The 19,965-nt window shown below is 54.7% G+C and overlaps 5 protein-coding genes across 5 annotated transcripts; all 5 read right to left on the bottom strand.

Moving 5' to 3' along the window:
* Window positions 1-2,901: 2,901 nt before the first annotated feature.
* B0H18DRAFT_957451 (uncharacterized protein) lies at window positions 2,902-4,395 on the bottom strand (the record flags this gene model as incomplete). The annotated part of the gene is made up of 7 exons (XM_048042574.1): window positions 2,902-2,954; window positions 3,008-3,098; window positions 3,152-3,208; window positions 3,261-3,308; window positions 3,362-3,448; window positions 3,671-4,007; window positions 4,061-4,395. 7 exons carry the CDS (start codon window positions 4,393-4,395, stop codon window positions 2,902-2,904), a joined length of 1,008 nt encoding a protein of 335 aa, XP_047889683.1.
* Window positions 4,396-6,478: 2,083 nt separating this feature from the next.
* Window positions 6,479-9,375, bottom strand: B0H18DRAFT_1122409 (WD40-repeat-containing domain protein; the record flags this gene model as incomplete). Its single annotated transcript, XM_048034509.1, has 5 exons — window positions 6,479-7,815; window positions 7,870-7,966; window positions 8,019-8,075; window positions 8,885-8,972; window positions 9,041-9,375. The coding sequence occupies 5 exons, from the start codon at window positions 9,373-9,375 to the stop codon at window positions 6,479-6,481; spliced, it is 1,914 nt and encodes a 637-aa protein (XP_047889682.1).
* Window positions 9,376-10,349: 974 nt separating this feature from the next.
* Window positions 10,350-13,425, bottom strand: B0H18DRAFT_630366 (WD40-repeat-containing domain protein). Its single transcript, XM_048038851.1, has 7 exons — window positions 13,006-13,425; window positions 12,211-12,952; window positions 12,115-12,156; window positions 12,007-12,063; window positions 11,863-11,953; window positions 10,518-11,808; window positions 10,350-10,452 (listed from the first exon to the last, which is right to left on the bottom strand). Exons 1-6 carry the CDS (start codon window positions 13,335-13,337, stop codon window positions 10,520-10,522), a joined length of 2,553 nt encoding a protein of 850 aa, XP_047889681.1. The 5' UTR covers window positions 13,338-13,425; the 3' UTR covers window positions 10,350-10,452; window positions 10,518-10,519.
* A 947-nt stretch (window positions 13,426-14,372) lies between these two features.
* B0H18DRAFT_881740 (WD-repeat protein) lies at window positions 14,373-17,242 on the bottom strand (the record flags this gene model as incomplete). Its single annotated transcript, XM_048040861.1, has 2 exons — window positions 14,373-15,346; window positions 17,047-17,242. Coding segments are annotated over 2 exons (1,170 nt in total), but the record flags the coding sequence as incomplete, so codon positions are not given.
* Window positions 17,243-17,279: 37 nt separating this feature from the next.
* Window positions 17,280-19,119, bottom strand: B0H18DRAFT_630255 (uncharacterized protein). Its single transcript, XM_048038850.1, has 6 exons — window positions 18,904-19,119; window positions 18,236-18,848; window positions 18,143-18,184; window positions 18,033-18,089; window positions 17,888-17,978; window positions 17,280-17,835 (listed from the first exon to the last, which is right to left on the bottom strand). The coding sequence occupies exons 1-6, from the start codon at window positions 18,993-18,995 to the stop codon at window positions 17,372-17,374; spliced, it is 1,359 nt and encodes a 452-aa protein (XP_047889679.1). The 5' UTR covers window positions 18,996-19,119; the 3' UTR covers window positions 17,280-17,371.
* Window positions 19,120-19,965: the final 846 nt, after the last annotated feature.

The following is a 19,965-nucleotide window of genomic DNA, read 5'->3' as shown; positions in this document are numbered from 1 at the left end:
TGGCACCCTTCATCCTGTCGCCGTGGTCGATGGCGTGGGGGAACTGCTCGGCGGGGAAGGAGTTATGCCTCTTGATGACTCGTTCACTGACCACAAAGTGCAGCTTCCTGCCGTTTGCAGAGAACGTAGTTGCCCACACCGAGCCGATTCCCCCTCATTCAGCGTCATGAGCTCATCTCCGAGTAGTGTAGTCCAGGCCCTGGTAGTGCCGTCTTTCGCGCCTGCAACGAACCTCCTCCCGTCAGGAGAATACGCGATGGTGTTGATGGTCCCTCTGTTTCCCTGTGGATCGCAGCTGTGCGCCACCGTGTGTCTGTCCCACACGTGCGCGGTGGTTTCTGCGCATGTAAAGAATTGGTCGTTCTTGGGTGAGAAGGCGACAGTCGTGATGGTTCCGTAGTGTTCGTCAGTCACCGCATGCAAGTTCTTCATCTCGGCGTCCCAGAGCTTCACGATGGAGTCCGCCGCGGAAGCGTGCACCACCCCGCCAGGCGAGTATGCGGCCAGCTGACGGTGTCCTGATGAGCATGCAGCGAACAGATTACCCGTCCTGCGACGAGGTCCCATAATGACACGCCCGTCGCGCCCTCCAGAGACGAGCGTGTCCCTGCCTGGAGAGAAGGCAGGGCAGGAGACGGCTCCGGTGTGCTCGTGCAAGCGGTGTCGAGTCGCGTCAAGTCGCATTCCAGACAACGACAGTCCTCGAATCCCACGACGATGTCCTTCCCCATGGGTGAGTATGCGAGCGCAGAGGATCCATCTTGACATTCGCCATCGGTTGGCGCAGGGAAGCGCAAGACATGCGTGTCTGGTTGGTATACGTTGTTGACATCGTTTGCATGGGCTCCAGCGTACATTCACCTGGGACGTCCGGGGCCTGTTCGGTGTTGATCGTGCGAATCGTTCAGTAGGTAGTACTAGTCCTGTTGCAATATTGTCATGCTTGATCGTATCTAGTGGATAGAAACATACCAAGGACAAGTGTGGTGCTTCTGGTGTCTCCAGTTTCCTCAAAGCCTTGGCGGAGTTGAATGCACTTGACCTTTTGGCAGGCGACATCGAGCGAATAGCAGTCGATTATGCAGTCTGCGGCATGCGACTATACGCCGAGTCCTCAACGTCAGAACTCGAGGGTACAGGATGTTAATGCTATGCCGGCACTGTCAGTCAATGTCCACCTACAGCTGTGTCCCGGCCCGGGGAGGTTGGGCGGTGTTGCATGAGCGATGACGGGCATTGAACATTGTAGCTAGACGTGGTGACCTGATAGCATCTTCGCCAAATCCGGCATGAGTACGGGCTATGAACCGTAACACGAGAGATGCAAAACCCCTCGCCGTTCGTGTTGGACCACCTGCTCTGTGGTTATGGCGCGTCGCAGGCTCCAGTACACTGCCAAGGGGACGTCGGGACGTCAAATCGCCACAGCGGCAAGCAAGTGCAACGCGCCATCGGTGCGGTGAACGTGGACTTCTTCGCAAGAATTCAGAAAGGACGTCCAGCTCGCTCTAGTCGTTTCGTGCTTAGCACAGGGCTGATAATTCGGAAACGCCGGAACTAGGGTACAGGAAGACACTGACCTAAATGGGCTATGATAGTCACCACAGACGTAGGTGTGCCCGCAAGGACCCGCACATTGTTATGTCACAGCAACTGTGCCAAACATCATCAAGTTCGCCTGTATGTACAGAGGTAAGTACGGACACCGCACTGGGGCCATGTCTGGAAATGGCTGTTACGACGACGGCGCAGATCCGCCTCCGGCTCAGTTCACTCGGACTACGGAAAACAACTTGATGCCATACGCGACGGATTGTAAGTACTGATTCCTGCAGACCGAGCATTGATGACCAGCATTGTTGACGAGGATCGATGCTGAAGCACTGACGGGCCACTGCCAGCGGCGAGCGGCGAGCGGCGTATGCCAGGTGTGCACGTGACCTTGGTGCACGCGCGACGCGCGTCAGGAGCCAATCGCAGTGTGAGGACCCAAGAATGGAATTTGTCAGTTCGTCCAGTTCGCCTGGTTCCTCGCCATGTCTTGCCGAACCAGCTCATACACGCCGCGTGTTTTCTCAGTCAATTTTCCGTATAAAATTCGTTTCTTCACTATCTGAAATTGACAGCTCACAATCATCTGTTAGACCGTGACGGGCTGCAAGTCAGACAACACTGGCATGTCCCGACGCGACGCAGTCCTTAGCTGGGACAGCTTCTACTCACGAAACCGAATTTGCGAAGGGGGCACGGTCGCAAGGCTTGATTGCGTCCGATATCGGTACGTCAGATCCGGTCAATATTCAGGACACGTCGAGTGGTCTACTAGGCCAACATGCATTGCGCGGCATTGAACTCGAACTCAGGCTTCATTTCACAACCTTGCTATGTAGCGGTACGCTACCTCGCTCGTATGTCTGCCAGTCCAAGGACCGGCATGGCACGATGATGACTCAAGAGCTCCGTGTCGACTGTATCTAAATCATCTAGCGTTGATCACGGCGATCGAACTGACGGGCCGTCCCCTTGAGCTTGAGTAAAATCCCCCGTCCGCGGCCATGCTTCGAATTTCCCAAGCTTAGTTGGCTGTTGCTTCCCCGACAACGTGTCTACCGCATGTCAATCTGTGTGTCGTCTACAGTGGCTAGGACGTTGACGTGCGGGCTCGTCTCGTGGCCTTGTATGTTTCTCCTTTGGATCGCGCACATCTACATCTATGGTGGCGGTTCGGCGGATAGGCTCAAATACTCTTGCTTACATCCAGTCATGGCCAGTATCAACTGATTACAGGGCCATCCAGTACTGTTCATCTCGTTCTTCGATACCTCGTACACACATATCTGTTCGTCCACCTGCCAATCATGGCTTATATCTAGCGCCTTCATGCGTGTTCGAGGATTCTCGTCAGCCTTCAGTCGCGAGGTGCATCTCGGTAGCCTCATCAAATAGTGTGCCGACTATGAAACTCATGGTCAACACCGGCCAACCAGTGTTACTTAATACGACTCACGTCCATCCTCAGTGACGTTAACGGGAGGCTTGGTTTCTTCCAAGAATTTCGGTATATCATCAGGAATTGGGTATTCATCGTCAGTTCGACCCTGTAGTCCCCCCCGAGTTCAACAATGCCGAGAGTCGATCAAGAACGACGGACCTTACACAAGCGTATCAAGTCGAAATCACTAGCGATCGCAACATTCGCCTCGGAGTTCTGTGTTCGATGATGAGATAAGGTATTGGTTCGAAGCGGACCGTGAACTAACCTTCAGTATGTAGTCCAGAATAAAAACGACAGGGTCGTATGGCTTGGACTAACAAGACATGCATGAGACATGATGTAACAGAACGCCATGTGTATACTCACTCGGTCGGTATTGCCATCTGACTCGTCTTCTACTGGCTCTGTATCAACGACCGAATTAGAGAGAGCTTCCTCCGAGGTTGGACGCCTCTTCAATTTGAAGTAGTGCAGAAACATGCATTGATCTGAGGGAAAGTTTTATCCGCCCGTTGCCATGGAATGTTGCAAGTCCGCACCGTCTGCAATGCTGCTAACTTTCTCCCTTCCTCCCTGCAGTCCTTGCACGGGTGCACAACTCGAGGATCGAAATAGCCCCATATGCCTCAGGCCATCTGTCCGAGGACGATCTGGCCCTACTCGAGGAAGGCATACCCCTCGTTGCGTCTCAAAAGCGGCATATGCAGGGAGGCCCAAATCGCCGTTGAAAGTAAGCTTCTCACCCCTGCTGTCTTCGGCGAAGGCCACGGCAGCCCAACAACTGGTTTTGACCCACCCTCGAACAAACAGTATGTCCTCGATGGCGACCATGTCGCGCGCACCTATACCGCTCAAGGTCGCACCAAGGTGCCAGATATCTATGTTCTCCTTCATGTGTTCCACCATCTCGCGAGATTGCTGCATAACTTCGTGCTTGCCAGGTGTACCGAGGATAGCCAACGCGCCTTGTTGGCCAGTACATACGCATTGAAAGGCCACGTTGGCGCCATGGCTACGAACAGAGTCGAATCCGAGCGAAACGCAAGCCGGTAAAGAGACACTTACGATCCTACTGTGCCTTTTTCCATGACACGATGGACAGTTTGACTGAAGAGGGGTCCTTCAGGGACGGCAGTTGCCTCGGCTCTTGGTGTCGACCTGAGATCCAATTTCTTAAATCCCGGAGGGACACAGATTTGTGTACTGTCATTGGCGTCTCTCATTGCATTGCAGATACGATAGAATCTTCCCTCGTCCAAATATCCGACATCGCCAATCAGTACCTCGCCTTCTTCTACCCTGGGTTCGGGATCCCATAGAGGATAGCCTAATCCTCGCCTGAAGAGCTGTTGCGCATACACGTTCCAGTGGCAGTCAAAACCTTCCACTGGGGCCTCCATTCGGCTACGGGTAAAATTTGCTTACTGTAGAGTGTGAAGTGAATACACGCGCACGGTATTTGAATGTGGCAGACTCACATCTATGGAGTATCGAGTGCCTAAAGTGGGCTTCAGAAAGCCGGATATGTCGTTTGGGTTGGCATAGCCAACCTTTTAAATGATTCGACAGCCACTCATTTTCCTTCGTCGCATAGTTTAGAACAATAGCAATCTATCATGCAAACGTGTATCAGGTCCAGAACCGCATCACTCAAAGGGAGCTACAGACCTGAAACAGTGTCTTGTACACGGCGAGATACTACTATATCACTTACAGACGAACACAGAACCATATAAATATACCTCCAGACATAGTCCCAGGACAAAAGAGCAGGGTGATACGGCTTCGAACGCACAACCTCCACGAAACACTGACATGTGTACCCCTATTGTCTTTCGGATAGGGACGAATGCCGCCAGACACGAGCCGCTTGGGTATGTGTATGGTGCGCTCAGAAATAGGCGAGTTGGGTCGCTGAGCGGAATACCAATAGAGTGAAGCTGCACTCTTACAAAAGACAACCGAAGCTTGTCATTAGTCCTGGCTCGCCCTCAATTCAAAGTTAATGGTGATTTCGATCATGTCAGACGTACTGTATGGCTTGACTCGGTCAAGCTTTTGGTCTGCTTCCTACCGGGACTGAAAGCGAAGCTTGGAAAAGTCATCCATCAATTCACCGAAACTTCGCGTGCTGTCAGTGGGTTCGCCGTCTTGTACGTCCGTGGATATGGCACGTCACAGTGCACTGCCTGACTGATACCGGGTCACCACAGCAGCGAGCAAGTGTGGGATGCTATCAGGGTGCGTGAAGCTCCACAAGAATGCACACGGGACGTCCATCCGACTCCAATCAGCCCTAGTCGCTTCGTGCTCAGAGTTAGCAAGTCGCGGGCAGGACCAGGGTACAGGGAAACACTAACATAAGAGAGCTTTCATAGTAGCCCCAGGAGTGGGCGCGCCCGCAGAGACCCGTGCACGAGATTATCAGTACTGGCAGTGCTTCCGCGACTGTACAGAGGTCTCTGGACATAGCCTTTACGACGACGTCGCCGTTCTGCCTGTTAAGGCACGCCATCGTGGCGCGCACGCACGCTCAGCCGCAATAGCGCCTAGCTGAGGATAGCTTACAGAGGTCAGAGGATATACAGTGACAGATTTGTTTGTTGTATTTACCTCACTTCCGAGTCTGGCATCGTTCGTGCCCGCCGACGTCGTGATCATTCTTTGCTTGTCCTTTGGCCTCTGATTTCGGAAGGTGTAAGCTCCATGCTACATAAAAGTTGTGATTAGTGATCCTATGCCTGTAGTACAGCGGGGATGAGCACAGTGAGGACCGTAACGGCGACTTGCGACTCCGAGCTCGGAGGAGGCCCGGCGTCGGGCGAGCGCTGGGCGAGCGTCCGCAGTGGGGGTACACGTGATCGTGGCGCAGGCGATCTCGTTCTCGAAAATGGAATTCGGCGCCTGTGGCTGTCGGTCGATGACTAAATGTATCCCCCCCTCCTCCTCCTCCTCCTCCTCCCTTCTGTAGTCGTCTGGTTATGCTAATTGTTTGACTCTGCCCCTTCACCACGTCCGAAAAGTACTTATATATGCACGTCGCGCTCCTCCTCAGTCGACGTTCTGTTTATTCACATTCCTTGTGCTCCTTGCTTTCTGGCGCCGACAGCTTTCAATCAAATCATCTACATAAGTATGTAAAACGAGACACTCTGGGATAGTGGCTGGCCAATCGTCGTCTCATGACTTTGTTTGTTTCCCCCTTGCATTGCACACATCTATGACTGGCGTTGTTCGACGACTGTCCTATTCCACACTATCCGATCGTAGCGAAGTTCAACTAGTCCGAGTCAAGGCAATCTGGTATCATTCGGCTCGTTCTGTGAACCTCGTACATACGTAGCTACTCGTCCATCCACAGCGTGAAGCTTGCATCTGACGCCTTTGCGCGTTGTTTGACGACTCCCGTCAGTTCCCTTCATCGACGCGGTGAATACTGCGGTCAGTCCTCAGTATTCCCATATGCATTACAGCCACTTACGTCTAAGCTGTCGTCGTCACCAGGGCAGGGAGCTCCCATTTGCACACCGTACCGTCATCCGATGCAGATGTGATATGCCTGTTGTCGTGGGAGAAGGCAAGGTAGTTCACGTTGTCGGTGTGCCCGGGCAACTGAACAACCTCCTGCTTCGTCGCCATGTCCCACACCGTGATGATGTGGTCCTCACCACCCGCGGCGAGCAGACGACCATCCGCAGAGAACGCGGGAGCCATAGCGACCTTGTCGCCGCCGTCGATTGTGTCGATCAGCTCGGCCGTGAAGGAATCGTACGTCTTGATCACCCGCTCACTGCCGACAGAGTGAAGCTCTTTGCCATCTGCAGAGAACGCCGCCGCCCACACCGAGCCGCCTTCGCCTTCGCTCAGCCTCGCGAACTCATCTCCAATCAGCGCACTCCAGATCCTAGCGGTGCCGTCGTCTGCGCCTGTGACGAGCCTTCTCCCGTCGTGAGAATACGCGATAGTGTAGATGACTCCCTCATGCCCTTTCAGATCGCAGACATGCGACGCGGTGTGGGTGCTCCATACGCGTGCGGAACCATCGGAGCTCGTAGACACGAATCGCTCGTTGTCGGGCGAGAACACGACGTACATGATAATCCCGCCATGTTCCTCCGTCGTCCCGCGCAGGTTTCCGCTTTCGGCCTCCCAGAGCTTCACGACCGAATCGGCGCCGGAAGCAATGAGCTTTCCGTCCGCCGAGTATGCAACGCGCTCGACGGCACCCTGGTGGGCGTTGAGCGACCGGATCGACCCTCCGTCGATGAGGTCCCAGATGATGACGCGCCCGTCGCGTCCGCCTGAGACCAGCTTGCTCCCGTCTGGAGAGAAGACGAGGGAGGAGACGGTGTCGCTATGATCTTCGAATTGGAAGCGCACAGAGCGATTCATCGCAGTCCAGACGATGATGGTGTTATCTTCGAACCCGGCAGCGATCTCCCTACCCACAGGCGAGTATGCGAGCGCAGAGATCCCACCTCTGCGCTGTTCGCTGCTCAGTGGAGGGAGCGGCAGAACGTGATACTGATCTCCGAGCTTCCATTTGTCCTCGTCGCGGCTGCTCGGAGGAGTTGCAGAGTTGATATCAATTGCTCCTGCTCCTGAGTCAACCTGGCTGGTATCGCTGGCTCCGGGACCAGACACTGCGGAATCCCCTCGCCTGCCTCCGTGATCGTCACCTGCTTCCTTGTGTGGAGTGGGTTCAGTTGATGTGGTGTTCGAGGATCCCGCTGTTGGTGCGCTAGGCAACGCATCTCCAGCCTTCGCACTCTCCGCGATGTGCACCGCAGTGTCATCATCAATAAATTGTAAGAGTCCGACTAAGAAGACCATAGTGAGTACAGGTAGCGATGCGTGATTGAAACAACACTCACGCCCGTCCTCAGTCACTTCAATGTCTGGCTGAACTTCCTCCAGAAAGCGCGGTATATCATCAGGGATGAGCTTAGGACGATCCTCGTCGGATCGACTCTGCAACCCTCGTGAGCTCAAGTTGTTCTGAACAGCAACAGTGACAGCCGACCTCGCACACGCGAATCAGGTCAAAATCACTTGCGATGGCGATCTTGGCTTCAGAGTGCTATGATCGACCGTTAGGTAGTTGAAACATCAATTCGAATAGAGATGGTGAACTTGCCTGCAATATGTAGTCGAGGACGAACATCACAGGGTCGTATGGCTTCAGAATAAAGTATCCATACATGAGATGAATCATTGATACTAAGACGACGTATGCGCCCTTACCGTCTCTCGAGGGGGATCTCCTCTATCAACTCCATAGCATCCTCCGCATCACGGTCCATGGACGGGTCCTGAGGCTCAGCCGCAGCTTCAATCTTCGTAGGAAGTAACAAGCGTTTCTTGGCTTTAAAGTAATGCAGAAACATGCATTGATCCGCGGGATACTGGTCCTCCCTGAGCGACGCGGAGGAGAGCGAGCTGGCATCCGTCTCGCTGGTGTAGCGTTGGTCTGCAAGTTCTCCACGACTCTTGCTTTTTTATTCTTCCCTCGCTTCCCCTGGGCTTGGGCATGATCAGGAGACGGATTCATTCCCAGAAGGCTGTTGAGGGTTGAGTGCCCACGGCCTACCGGCCCTACTCGATGCTCAGGCATATGTTCTCTCTCTGTCAGCAAGCCGAAGTGGACGCCTGCAGAAGCAGGCATGGCCGGCACATTGCCCTCGATGGTAAGCTTCATTGATCTGCTGTCGCCGAAGAAGCTGACGACCCCCAGCGAGTGGTCTTAGTCCATCCTTGGACAAAAAATATGTCCTCAAGAGAAATGTCAAGTCCAGGCTCTCGGTTTCTCGCGTCTGAGCCCGTCGCCCACTGGTGCCAGACGTCTATATTGTTCTTCATGTGTGTCTTCATTCGGCGGTCTTGATGCACCTCTTCGCGTATTCCGGGTGTGTCCAGGATAACCATGGCGCCATATTGGCTAGTGCACTCGCATTCGAACCCGAATTTGGCCCCGTGACTATGTACACAGCATTAATAACGTTAAATATCAGTGATTCCACAAGAGATGCATGAGGAACTACTGACGTTCCAGCATCAGCTCCCATGCCGATGCGACGAACACTTCTACTATAGTGGGGACCTTTGCTCATCGCGTTAGACTTGGAGTGGACCAACGACTGATCGAGGATGAACCTCGCAGAGCCGGAGGGCGGGTTCGGAGTCCCTGTTCGTTGAGTCTCCCCATCCACCACTGTCACTGCGTTGAAGAGGCGGTAAAATGCTCCATGCCTGAGATAACCGACATCACCAATCAGAACCTCGCCCCGCGCCTCCGGCTCAGGTTCCCATAGAGGATAGCCCCACGCGCGATTGTAGAGCTCTTGAGCATACACTTCGTACGCGGCGGGTCCAGCATTCATGGTGGCCGTAGTTGAGGTTGAAGGCAATGAAGGCGGATAGGATGGCCAAGATGATATACAGTTTGGCACGAGGCGGTGGTCTTCTGCGTGCCGCCTCAAATAAGGTTCTATCGATAGACGTGTGGTCCGCTCGTGAGACGGTTGGCTTCATGTTACTGAAGCGCGGGGCGGAAAGAACACGCGGTTCGGAGTTAAAGCCTGCATCCAACAGGGTCAATCTCGACACGTAACTTACGACGCTCGCCATACAACGACTTATTTGAAGTACTCGCCGGTCAACCGATATAAGCCAGCATGCTGCATATGCAGATTCCAATCGCGCAACACAGCCTTCGAAGATGGCAGTGGTAGCCTGAGCAGAGGAAATTGAAAACCGGCCGAACAGCCTCCGAGCTAAGACGCACAGACCACTCGAAAGCTCTACTTCCTTTGACTAGGGTGTCACAGCTTCGTGCCATCGTCATCAACATTTGTACCCTACAGTGACAGGCTCAGCGAATGATATCTGCCGTGACGATGAGAACAAGTCACCAAAGACGCTGTTGCTTCAAGTTTCCATTTCCGCCAACGACTATACATTGATCGTGGCCGTCTTTGAATGCTGAAAGTATTGTTGGTTCGCTGTGAATCCTATTCAGAGTATCACTGGCAGAGAGTCCCGCAGAATGCAGTTTTCTGCCAAGTTCGCGACGAAGCGTCGAAGAGACGCGTCTGCTACGTGATGACTTGGATGAGAAGGTTCAGTGACGTGTCACGTGCCCTCGCGAGTTAGCATTTTGTAGTGCGTTTATTCAAGGTGATCAACTAGTAACGGGCCGTTGGAAAGGAAAAGAAATGTCCCTCTGTTTTCCCTCAACCGCTTCAGCCTAACTAAATCAAATACTAAAAAGTAGCATCATCACTAGTATCGTCGTGGTACATGTGGCTTATCGATTGTATGTTCAATCTGTTCAATTGTTACGGCTCGCCGCATCTGGGAGAACTTTAGATCTATCGTTCGTGTACTATCATCACTCACAACCATAGTGATAATACATGGACCAATCTTGTATCAAGCCCAGCGAGACTCTGATGTCCCTGTGCAAATGAAAGATCTTACGCGTTTAGCTCTCGACACGATACGCAACGCGGTAAGTACTTACGATTAAGCCACTGCTGCCAAAGCCGGGAGTTCCCACTTGCGCACGCTACCATCGTCCGAGGCTGACGCAACGAACTTGTGGTCGTGAGAGAAGGAGAGGTAGTTCACGTTGTCGGTGTGTCCGCTCAACTGTACGACCTCCTGCCTCGCCACCATGTCCCACACAGTGACAACATGGTCCTCGCCCCCGGCGGCGAGCAGGCGGCCATCCGAGGAGAACGTCATGCCCATGGCGACCTTGTCACCACAGTCTATGCTGTGGATGAGGTCGGCGGTGAAAGAGTCGAACGTCTTGATGACCCGCTCGCTGCCGACGTAGTGAAGGACCCTCCCATCTGCAGAGAACGTCGCAGCCCACACCGAGCCTCCCTCTCCCTCGCTCAGCGTCATGAATTCGTCTCCGAGCAGCGCGCTCCAGACCCTGGCGGTACCGTCGTCCGAGCCCGTGACGAGCCTCCTCCCGTCGGGAGAGTACGACACCGTATAGATCACCCCTTCATGCCCCTGCAGGTCACAGATGTGTGACGCCGTATGCGTACTCCATACGTGCGCGGTGCCCTCCGCGCTCGTAGAGACGAACCGCTCGTTATCAGGGGAGAATACGACGGCCATGATGATCCCGCTGTGCTCGTCCGTCCTAGCGCGCAAGTTGCCGGTCTCGGCTTCCCAGAGTTTCACGACCGAGTCGCCAGCCGCTGACGCGAACAGCTTGCCGTCAGGCGAATATGCAACGCAGTCGACGGTGCCTTCGTGAGCGTGCATCGATTTGATCATCCCTCCTGCGATGAGATCCCAGATGATGACACGTCCGTCGCGTCCGCCCGAGACCAGTTTGTTGCCGTCTGGAGAGAAGGCAAGGGAGGAGACGGCTCCGCCGTGGTCCTGGAATTGGTGTCTTGGAGCGTGGTTCATCGCGCTCCAGATGATGATAGTGTTGTTCTCGAAGCCAGCGGCGATGTCCCGCCCTACTGGTGAGTACGCGAGGGCGGAGATGCCACCTCTGCGCTCGCTGCCTGTTGGCGCCGGGAGATGCAGGATGTTCGACCTGTCTCCGTACTTCTTCTCCTCCGCACGGTTATCTGGTGGGATGAATGGGTGGTCGTCGTTTATTCCGGGATCAGCCCCTCCACCTTCATCTTGCATGTCGACGTCCTCCTCTACAGGTGGAGCGGCTTCTTGTTGTACATCATGATGTGGTGCCGCCGCTTGTGCGTCATGCATAGGATCCGCCGCATTTGCGCTCTCGGCGATACGCCTTTCCGTGTCCTCATCGTTGAATAATAGTATGCCAACTGAGGAGACCGTAGTGAGTACAATCCACAATACACGCACGTGAATCCACCTACGTCCATCCTCGGTCACTTCGATGTCAGGTTGAACCTCCTCCAGAAAGCCTCGTATATCATCGGGAATCGGATGTTCACCATCGAATTTACTCTGTGGCCCCTCATGAGCTCTGCCCTGGCGAGACGGGGACAGCGACAGCATACTTTGCACACACGAATCAAGTCTAAGTCACTTGCGATTGCGACGTCTGCTTGAGAATGCTGTGAGCGACGGTGAGATGGAACGACACCTTGATATGGATGGCCACTCGCCTCCAAAATGTAGTCCAACACGAAGACGACAGGATCATATTGCTTTCATATATAGACATGTAAGACGTGTCGCAGGGACAATGTATGTGGACCTACTGGTACTCGAGGCGGAACCTCTTCGATCAATTCCATAGCATCCTCCGCATCACGGTCCACAGACGGGTCTTGTGGTTCGGCGGCAGCTTCGATCTTCGAGGGCAGCAGCAGGCGCTTCTTCAGCTTGAAGTAGTGTAGAAACATACACTGGTCCGAGGGATACTGCTCCTGAGCACCGGCGACCTGGTTCCCCCACTGTCCGGAGGACGGGCCAGCGTCCATCTCTCTGGAACGTCGTTGGTCCATGTCATCTGCACGACCCTTCCCTTTCTTCTTTTTGCTTCGCGGACTCTGAGCCTGGGTAAGATTTGGAGGCTCTTCCAGTTGATTTGGCCCTAGAGGTCTGTTCGGATTCAACCGGGGACGGTCGTCTGGTCCTATGCGAGGGAGACATGTCGCAGCTGTCTCTCTCTGCGTCTCAATCCGAAATGCGGCAGAGACAGGCAGGCCCAAATCGCCGTTGAAGGTAAGCTTCGCATGCCTGCTGTTACCGAAGAAGGCTACGACGGCCCAACGACTCGTTTTGACCCACCCTCGGACGAAGAGTATGTCTTCGATAGCGACGCTGAGGCCTACCTCATCTGAGTTCGCCCAGCGGTGCCAAGTATCTATATTCTCCTTCATATATTTGGCCATTCGGCGAGTCTGCTGCACAAGTTCACGCTTTCCGGGGGTATCGAGGATAGCCAACGCGCCTTGTTGGTCGGTACATTCGCATTGAAAGGCGACGTTGACGCCATGACTGTGAAAAGAGTTTGATCAGAGAGCGCCACACGTTAGTAAAGAGCCACTTACGATCCAGCTCCGCCTCCTACCTCGAGACGACGGACATTTTGACTGAACAAGGGACCTTCATTGATGACATTGTTTGCTGTGATGATTGGTATCAAGCCGAGTTGGAATTTCTTGAAATTCGGAGGGACGGCAATATGTATACTGTCCTCGGCCTCCCTCATCGCATTAAAGAGGCGGTAGAAGCCTCCTTGACCAAGATATCCGACATCGCCGATCAGTACCTCGCCTTGCCCGGGCGCATTCTTCGGCTCGGGCTCCCATAGAGGATATCCTAGCGCGAGTTTGAAGAGTTGTTGCGCGTACACTTCGGACGCAGCAGGCCCAGCGTTCATGGCGATCGGGGTTCAAGATTGAAGAGGAAAGTTTGACAGTCCGGCCGCACAGCTCCGGATGTTCTGGAGGCTGAAGATGATGATGGTGTATTAGCATGTGAGGATCCCACCGTTGTGGTTCTATGCGTACAGCCGCTGCAGCGCTTCATGCAAATTGGGTTCTATCGATAGAGAAGGGAACCCCGGCCCGTGGAACGGACCCCCCAGACACACGAACTGGCCAGACGAACCATTCATTGGAGGCTCTGCATGGCATTGCACAAGTCTCGTCACTAGACCTACCCTTCCTCCATTGAATTGCGTTGTTGGTAGGTATTTCGAGTCCGACTTGTCCTTGTCCCGTAGCTGAGATGTACATACTATATGCGATCCGAGGGACACGATTTGACGATGATTTGACGCCCGAAATGTAAGCTCCGAACTGGAGGAAGCACAGCCTTCACAAAAGCGGGTGGGGATCCGGAGCTGCCAGGGAGGCTACGCCTGCCTGTAGCGGTAGAGGCGGAGTAGTAGAGCACTGTCCGAGTCCACATTAGTACCTCTTGAGCTGAGTCGTGGCATCGCCGGTGGACACAGAACAGGTGGTAGACCCTCTGATCAGGCATTATGAGAGAGAGACTTGTAGTACTAAGTCACCAGGGTATGATACAACTGATGCGGATAAGTTCGAGCAAGCGACCGTGACGAGTCTTAAGTCACGGTGAGGGTAACCTGTCAGTGACACTGACAGCTCATCAATGCATCATCCCGGGATGATTCATATGTGGATATAATGTTGCGCAAACGTTATATGTACTTTGCGTGTCTTGTAACTTACCGATATCGCGATGCCTTCCTCTCAAAAATACAAGATGAACGGATAGATTTGATCCCTAAGGCCAAACGCGGCATACAAGTGTTTGTTCGTTCTAGTCGTAAGTACAGTGACACCGGGAGGCTGCCATGTTGGACGAGGCAAAAAGAGCAGAGACCGGACAAAGAGGAGCAGTATACACTAGGTTCACGCCAAGTAACCTGAGGAAATTACCTTTCGAATCACTGGGCGCCAGCCGAGTCCTCCTCCTCGTCCTTATCCTTGACCGAGTCCTCCTCGTCCTCTTCTTCATCCTCGCCCACCTCGCGTTTCTCGCCCTCCTCGTTTTCCTCATCCCCCTCATCTGTATGCTCCTCCGCCTCATCTCCGTCATCTGAGGGAGGAGGGGATGGGAGATCACTGAGCTGCCAGAGTCGCACACGACCGTCGTCCGCTGCTGAAACTATGCGCTCGTTGTCCGGAGAGAAACAAATGCGAGTGATGATGTCCAGATGGCCTCGAAGCTTCGCGATACGCTTTTTCGTTTCCGTGTTCCAGATCGACAACGAGTAGTCTTCGCCGCCTGCAGCGACAAACCGACCATCCGCTGACAGCGTCGGCGCGCTCGCGAATGCGGAGCCGCCGTCGATGGTGTCGAGCAGCTCGGCACTGAATGAGTTCGCAACCTTCACGGTTCCTTCGCTGGACACGGACAGGACGCGCTGTCCGTCTGCCGAAAACACCGCCATCCATACCGACCCGGAGTTCTCGCTAATTCTCATGAACTCGTCTCCAGATTCGGCGCCCCACACTCTGGCGGTGCCGTCGTCAGAGCTGGTGACCAGCCTGCGGCCATCGGGAGAGAAGGCAACTTCGTAGATGACACCGTCATGCCCCTGATAGGCCTGAAGAGCGGAGGCGTCTGTTGCATCCCACAGACGTGCAACGCCATCCGCGGCACCGGAGAGGAGGCGCGATCCGTCTGGTGAGAAGACAACTCCAAGGACAAGGGCATCATGATCAGTCGTTGATGCGCGCTCCGTATAGCTGTCGGTGTCCCAGAGCTTGACGGTCGCGTCGACGGCAGCGGACGCGAGCGTGCGCCCATCGGGAGAGAACACGACGCAGTTAACGAAGCCGTCATGGCCGGTCAACGTCGCAAGCCTTTCGCCGGTATTGAGATCCCATACGATGACAACGGCATCGCGGTATCCGACTGCAAGTATTGATGCGTCAGGCGAGAAGGCAAGAGCGCATACGTAGTCGGTGTGCTCGATATCGCGTAGTGAGAGCAGCAAACGGCGCGTGTTTGCGTCCCAGACGAGAACGGAGGAGTCTTCAAAACCGGCTGCGATGCGGTGCTCCCGACGCGAATACTCCAAGGCGGTTATCCCACCTCTTCGCCCGTCCGCAGAGTTTGCAGGAAATGGCAAGACAGCAGGATCGGCATCGAGGGCCTTCATCTCCGCAGTAATGGTGTCCTCTTCGGGTGCCAAATTGAGGCCGTCAAGAGACTGCTCTAGTGGTGGGTCGACAGACTCATCCTGGTCTGTGGGGAGCTCTGCGCCTCCCGCCTCGGGCACATCCTCCTCTGTGGCCCGGCCCTTTCCTTTGTCTACTTTAGACAATTCTGTGAACACAGAGATGAGCTGGATACGGCGGACGGCCATGAAGCAGACTAACGTTCGGTCTCGTCCACATCTTCATCGATCTCGTCTTCCACCAACGATTTCGGGACGTCCTCAGACATGATCGCTATCGTACTGGCTCGGTCAGCAACTGAGCTATGCGAAGGACGGAAGGCTGACCTAAATCGTACACTGCGACCAGCGGGAATACAAGTTAGAGAGCGTAACGACTCGGAGCGGCAGACAAGGGGGTAGATGGGGAGGTGATAGAGATGTGTATCAAGGTTCTGTTTGGGTCTTAATAGTTGACATGAGGCACACCTTCTTGTACTGCCCTATTGTATGTCCGATCAAATTGTGGTTCGCACCTGCATGCACAGGGTGGAATGAACGCTGAGCTGTGTGTGGATTCGGTGAGGGCCTCGTCAGCGAACGAACGTAGTAGAGAGCTATGCTATACGGGTACCGACCACACTGCCTCGAGCAATGTAGACGCGCATAGCCCCCACGTCGACAGCTGCCAGTGCGACAAGATGTCTCCGGTATGTAAGTTACTCATAATTGAAGTCTGTAGGATACAAGCGGCTAAGCAAGAGGAAGCATCCGCGAACCACACAGCGCCCGTTGTCTTCCCACGCTCTGCGAGTGGCATTAGATTGCAACGGAATACCAAAGTCTGCGATATGGGGTACCAACGAATAGGACTGTGGATGGGTACCGCCTGGACCACTCAATATCATGCGTAATATAATTCTAGTAGCTAGCAAGGTATCCGGATGTGCGGGAATGCCAATCCGACCGGGCTCAAGTATCGATGCCCAGTAAGTACTAGGTACCGGTGTCTCAGAAACATAATACGTACAAATCGACAGGCGATGTCGACTCCGTGCACGATGCTACATGTTAGATATCCTCACTTCAAGATCCATTTCATCAGATCGCCACAGGAGCGAGGAGCTGAGGTCCATCCAGCCTCCAGATCCTGACGGTCCCGTCATCCGACGCAGACACCAGTCGCTTGTTGTCGGCGGGGGAGAATATAATCTTGTTGACATTATCCCTGTGTCCGTTGAACTGCCTGACGCACTCCTTGAAATCCACGTTTCACACAGAGATGGTATGATCCTCGCCGCCTGCAGCGATGTACTTGCCGTCCGCCGAGAGCTTGTGACGAGTCGACCACCATGTGGAGAGAAGCTCGTCGTGTAGATGACTCCTTCGTGCCTCGAGAGTGTGCTGGTGCGCTGCGCGTCGACAGTGTCCCAGAGGAACGCCACGCCCTCCGCACTCGCGTATACGATGCGCTGTCCATCGGGAGAGAAAGCGACGCTCATGACCATCGCCTCGTGTCCCTCCGTCGAGCAGCGCTCATACCCAGTCTCTGGGTCCCACAACTTCACAGTCGAGTCGACGGAAGCGGAGGCAATCATCCGTCCGTCGGGCGAGTACGCGACACAGTTAACAAAGCCATCATGGCCACGCAGGGTCCTCAGCCGATCTCCTGTGGCGGCATCCCAGATGATGACGAGGTGGTCCCTGGACCCGGTGACCAAGCGTTGACCGTCTGGCGAGAACGCCAACGAGCAGACCGCATTGTGGTATCCTGAAAGAGTCTACAGCAAGCGGCGGCTCGCGCCACTCCATACGAGTACGGTCGCGTCCTCGAATCCGGCGGCGACCTTGTTGCCAGCGGTTGAGTACGCGAGCGCGAAGACCCCGCCTTTGCGCTCGAGATCCACGTCGTGTGGCATTTGCAGCAGAGAGTCGCTCGACTCAAAACTGATCCCAAACTTCTTCCCCTCTCCTTCCTCACGAGGTGCGTCTCGGTTGCCGCCGGCCGCGTCACCCCGGCCGTCGTTGGCGGTACGTTCTCGGTTGCCGTGCGACTTGCCAGCAGAGTCGTCGGCGCCAGCTGAACCCTGAGCCGAATCTGGATCGGCTCCTGCTTGCGCTTCAGTCTGCTCTTCAGGTGGCCTCTCTTCCGATCCGGCAGGATTCGCCGCATTTCTTTGCGCGAGGGCGGCGCTTTCCGCAATGTGTTGAATCGTGATGTCATCGTTGAAGAGCAACATACCAACTGAGGACACCATCAGTACGATCCAACACTATCCAAGTGGACACACACGCACGACCATCATTGGTGAGCTCGATTTCTGGGCGGACAGTCTCAAGGAAAGCGGGTATGTCGTCTGGGATGGGGTATTCACTCGGCTCATTGTTCTGTCCCCGAAGACGTCAGCTGAACTCGTAGGTACGGCAATGTATATCGCCCACCTTGCAAAGTTCTAGGATATCGCCGTCGCCCGCGATAGCTTCGGTTGCGTCAGAGTTCTGTAGAGGTGGTCTGAGGACGTTCGACAGGCAGGCACTCTATGGAAACAAACCTGTAATATATAGTCGAGTATATGGTCAACTGGATCGTAGCACTGCGCAACATTCGTCAGAAAGTGAATCACGGGCATGCCTCAGATACATACCTTTTTCTTCAGCGGAGCCTCTTCGAACTTATCGTCCTCGTCATCATCGATAGAGGACACATCGCGCGGTTCCGCTGCAGCTTCTATCTTCGCAGGCAGAACCGGTCTCCTCTTCATCTTGAAGTAGTGCAAGAAGATACATTGGTCTGCTTTCATCTCGACTTTGGGCCCGACCTCAGCCACCTCGCGATTCTTCCCCTCCTTGTTGCGCTTGGGGCTAACCTGCGGGATCTGGACCGTGGTGCTCTCTGGACCAGAGTGGTATTTCACAGACCTCGACGACGACTCCACCACGAGGCGGCCGCCCATTTCCGCCATCGCGCCGAACGATCCGTTGACACTCACTTTCGCGTTCTTCGCTCGCTCGACGAACGCGACTACAGCCCAATGAGTCGTCTTGACCCATCCTCTGACGAACAAAACCTCGTCGAGCCGCTTCTCCATACCGAGGACCTCTGTGGCGTAGTGCACCCAGCTGTCGATGTTCTTCTTCATATACGCCTTCATCCGGCGCGCCTGGTGGAGTTCCGCGCGCGCAGCAGACGAACCGACAACGACGCAAGCACCTTGGTTTTCCACACATTCGAACTCGAAGCCCGCCTTCGTGCCATCTCTGTGGCGAGGTGAGATTTACGATGATATAGGATACGAAGACGAGAACCACATACACGGCGGCTTCCGCCTTCCCTCCGACTTTCTTGACGGTCCCGCTGAGCAGGGGACCCGAGCCAACGGCGTTGATCGTCCGGCGGGGCGCCATGTCGATCGTGAACCTCTCGAATCCGTCGGGAACATGCTGAGGCTTGTTATTCAGAGGATCTTCCTTGTCACGGAACGCGTTGAACAGACGGCAGAAGCCCCCTTGTCCAAGTAACCGACGTCCCCAGCTCTATCTCTATGTCTTCTTCCGGCGAGTCGGGTTGCCATAGTGGATAACCCTTGCCGCAGGCGAAGAGCTCCTTTGCGTATACCTCCTCTGGAGCGACCATCGGTAGAGATCGTCAAGGGTCAGATTGCAGGGTGCGACGGAACACCACCGACAGGACAGGCAGCAGCACGCAAGGAGATGATGGTTAGACAGCGGAGGAATTTTCTACTCTGCGCACGGGAGACTAAGATGATGGTGATTTGTAGCGTTGACCACGAGTCTCGTCTGATGGTCTCGTACGCATCCGTGTGGACGCCCTCCACCAGCGCTCCGACACGTTCGATGGGGCCTCCTGAGCGGGCGTAGTCTCGATCCAGACGGGGTCTCACCCGATCACGTGGAGAAACACGTCGCGCGGCGCCAACGCGCACAGAGACACAACGCGCATACATACTTACAGTCTGCAGCGACCAGGCTGCGCACAACTTCCCGTACCCCCAAGGTCGTGCTCGCTACCTACTGCGCCGGCCGCTGCCTCAATCTCATTCCCAGACGACTATTCTGCCCCGCAAGTCTAGTTACCCATCGCGGTGCTGCCCGACATATTGGTCGGGAACGTAAGTAATCTATGCGTGTTCTCTCGTGTCAGTCAGCTCGAACTCTGTCCGGGGTCGCTGTAGATCCCAATGTGCATGTGAGCATCCAACGCGCCTCAACACCAAACGTACGCTTCTATACGACCCGGATACCTCTCGTCCAATCATGGCTGCCCTGTAGGTACAATACGGCTGCCGGAAGCATGCAATACGTAACGGCGTTCACTGTTATCGCACAATCGCACAATAGCATGCACCTTGCCTCC

This window comes from Fomitopsis serialis (assembly GCF_022376445.1).
Source record: "Fomitopsis serialis strain Sig1Antser10 chromosome Unknown B0H18scaffold_76, whole genome shotgun sequence".
NCBI lineage: Eukaryota > Fungi > Basidiomycota > Agaricomycetes > Polyporales > Fomitopsidaceae > Fomitopsis > Fomitopsis serialis.
Note: the sequence above shows the minus strand (reverse complement) of the source record. Positions and strands in the feature narration are given on the sequence as shown.

Bases quoted from the DNA above. Each gene is read 5' to 3' on its own strand.
- B0H18DRAFT_630255 (XM_048038850.1), bottom strand. From the start codon at position 18,995: ATGGCGCCCCGCCGGACGATCAACGCCGTTGGCTCGGGTCCCCTGCTC. The intron at 18,849-18,903 runs GTATGTGGTTCT...ACCTCGCCACAG, and splicing joins GGGAAGGCGGAAGCCGCCGT to AGATGGCACGAAGGCGGGCT. The intron at 18,185-18,235 runs GTATGTATCTGA...AATGTTGCGCAG, and splicing joins AGGCTCCGCTGAAGAAAAAG to TGCTACGATCCAGTTGACCA.
- B0H18DRAFT_630366 (XM_048038851.1), bottom strand. From the start codon at position 13,337: ATGAACGCTGGGCCTGCTGCGTCCGAAGTGTACGCGCAACAACTCTTC. The intron at 12,953-13,005 runs GTAAGTGGCTCT...CTCTTTTCACAG, and splicing joins GTAGGAGGCGGAGCTGGATC to TCATGGCGTCAACGTCGCCT. The intron at 11,954-12,006 runs GTATGCTGTCGC...GAGGGGCCACAG, and splicing joins ACTTGATTCGTGTGTGCAAA to AGTAAATTCGATGGTGAACA.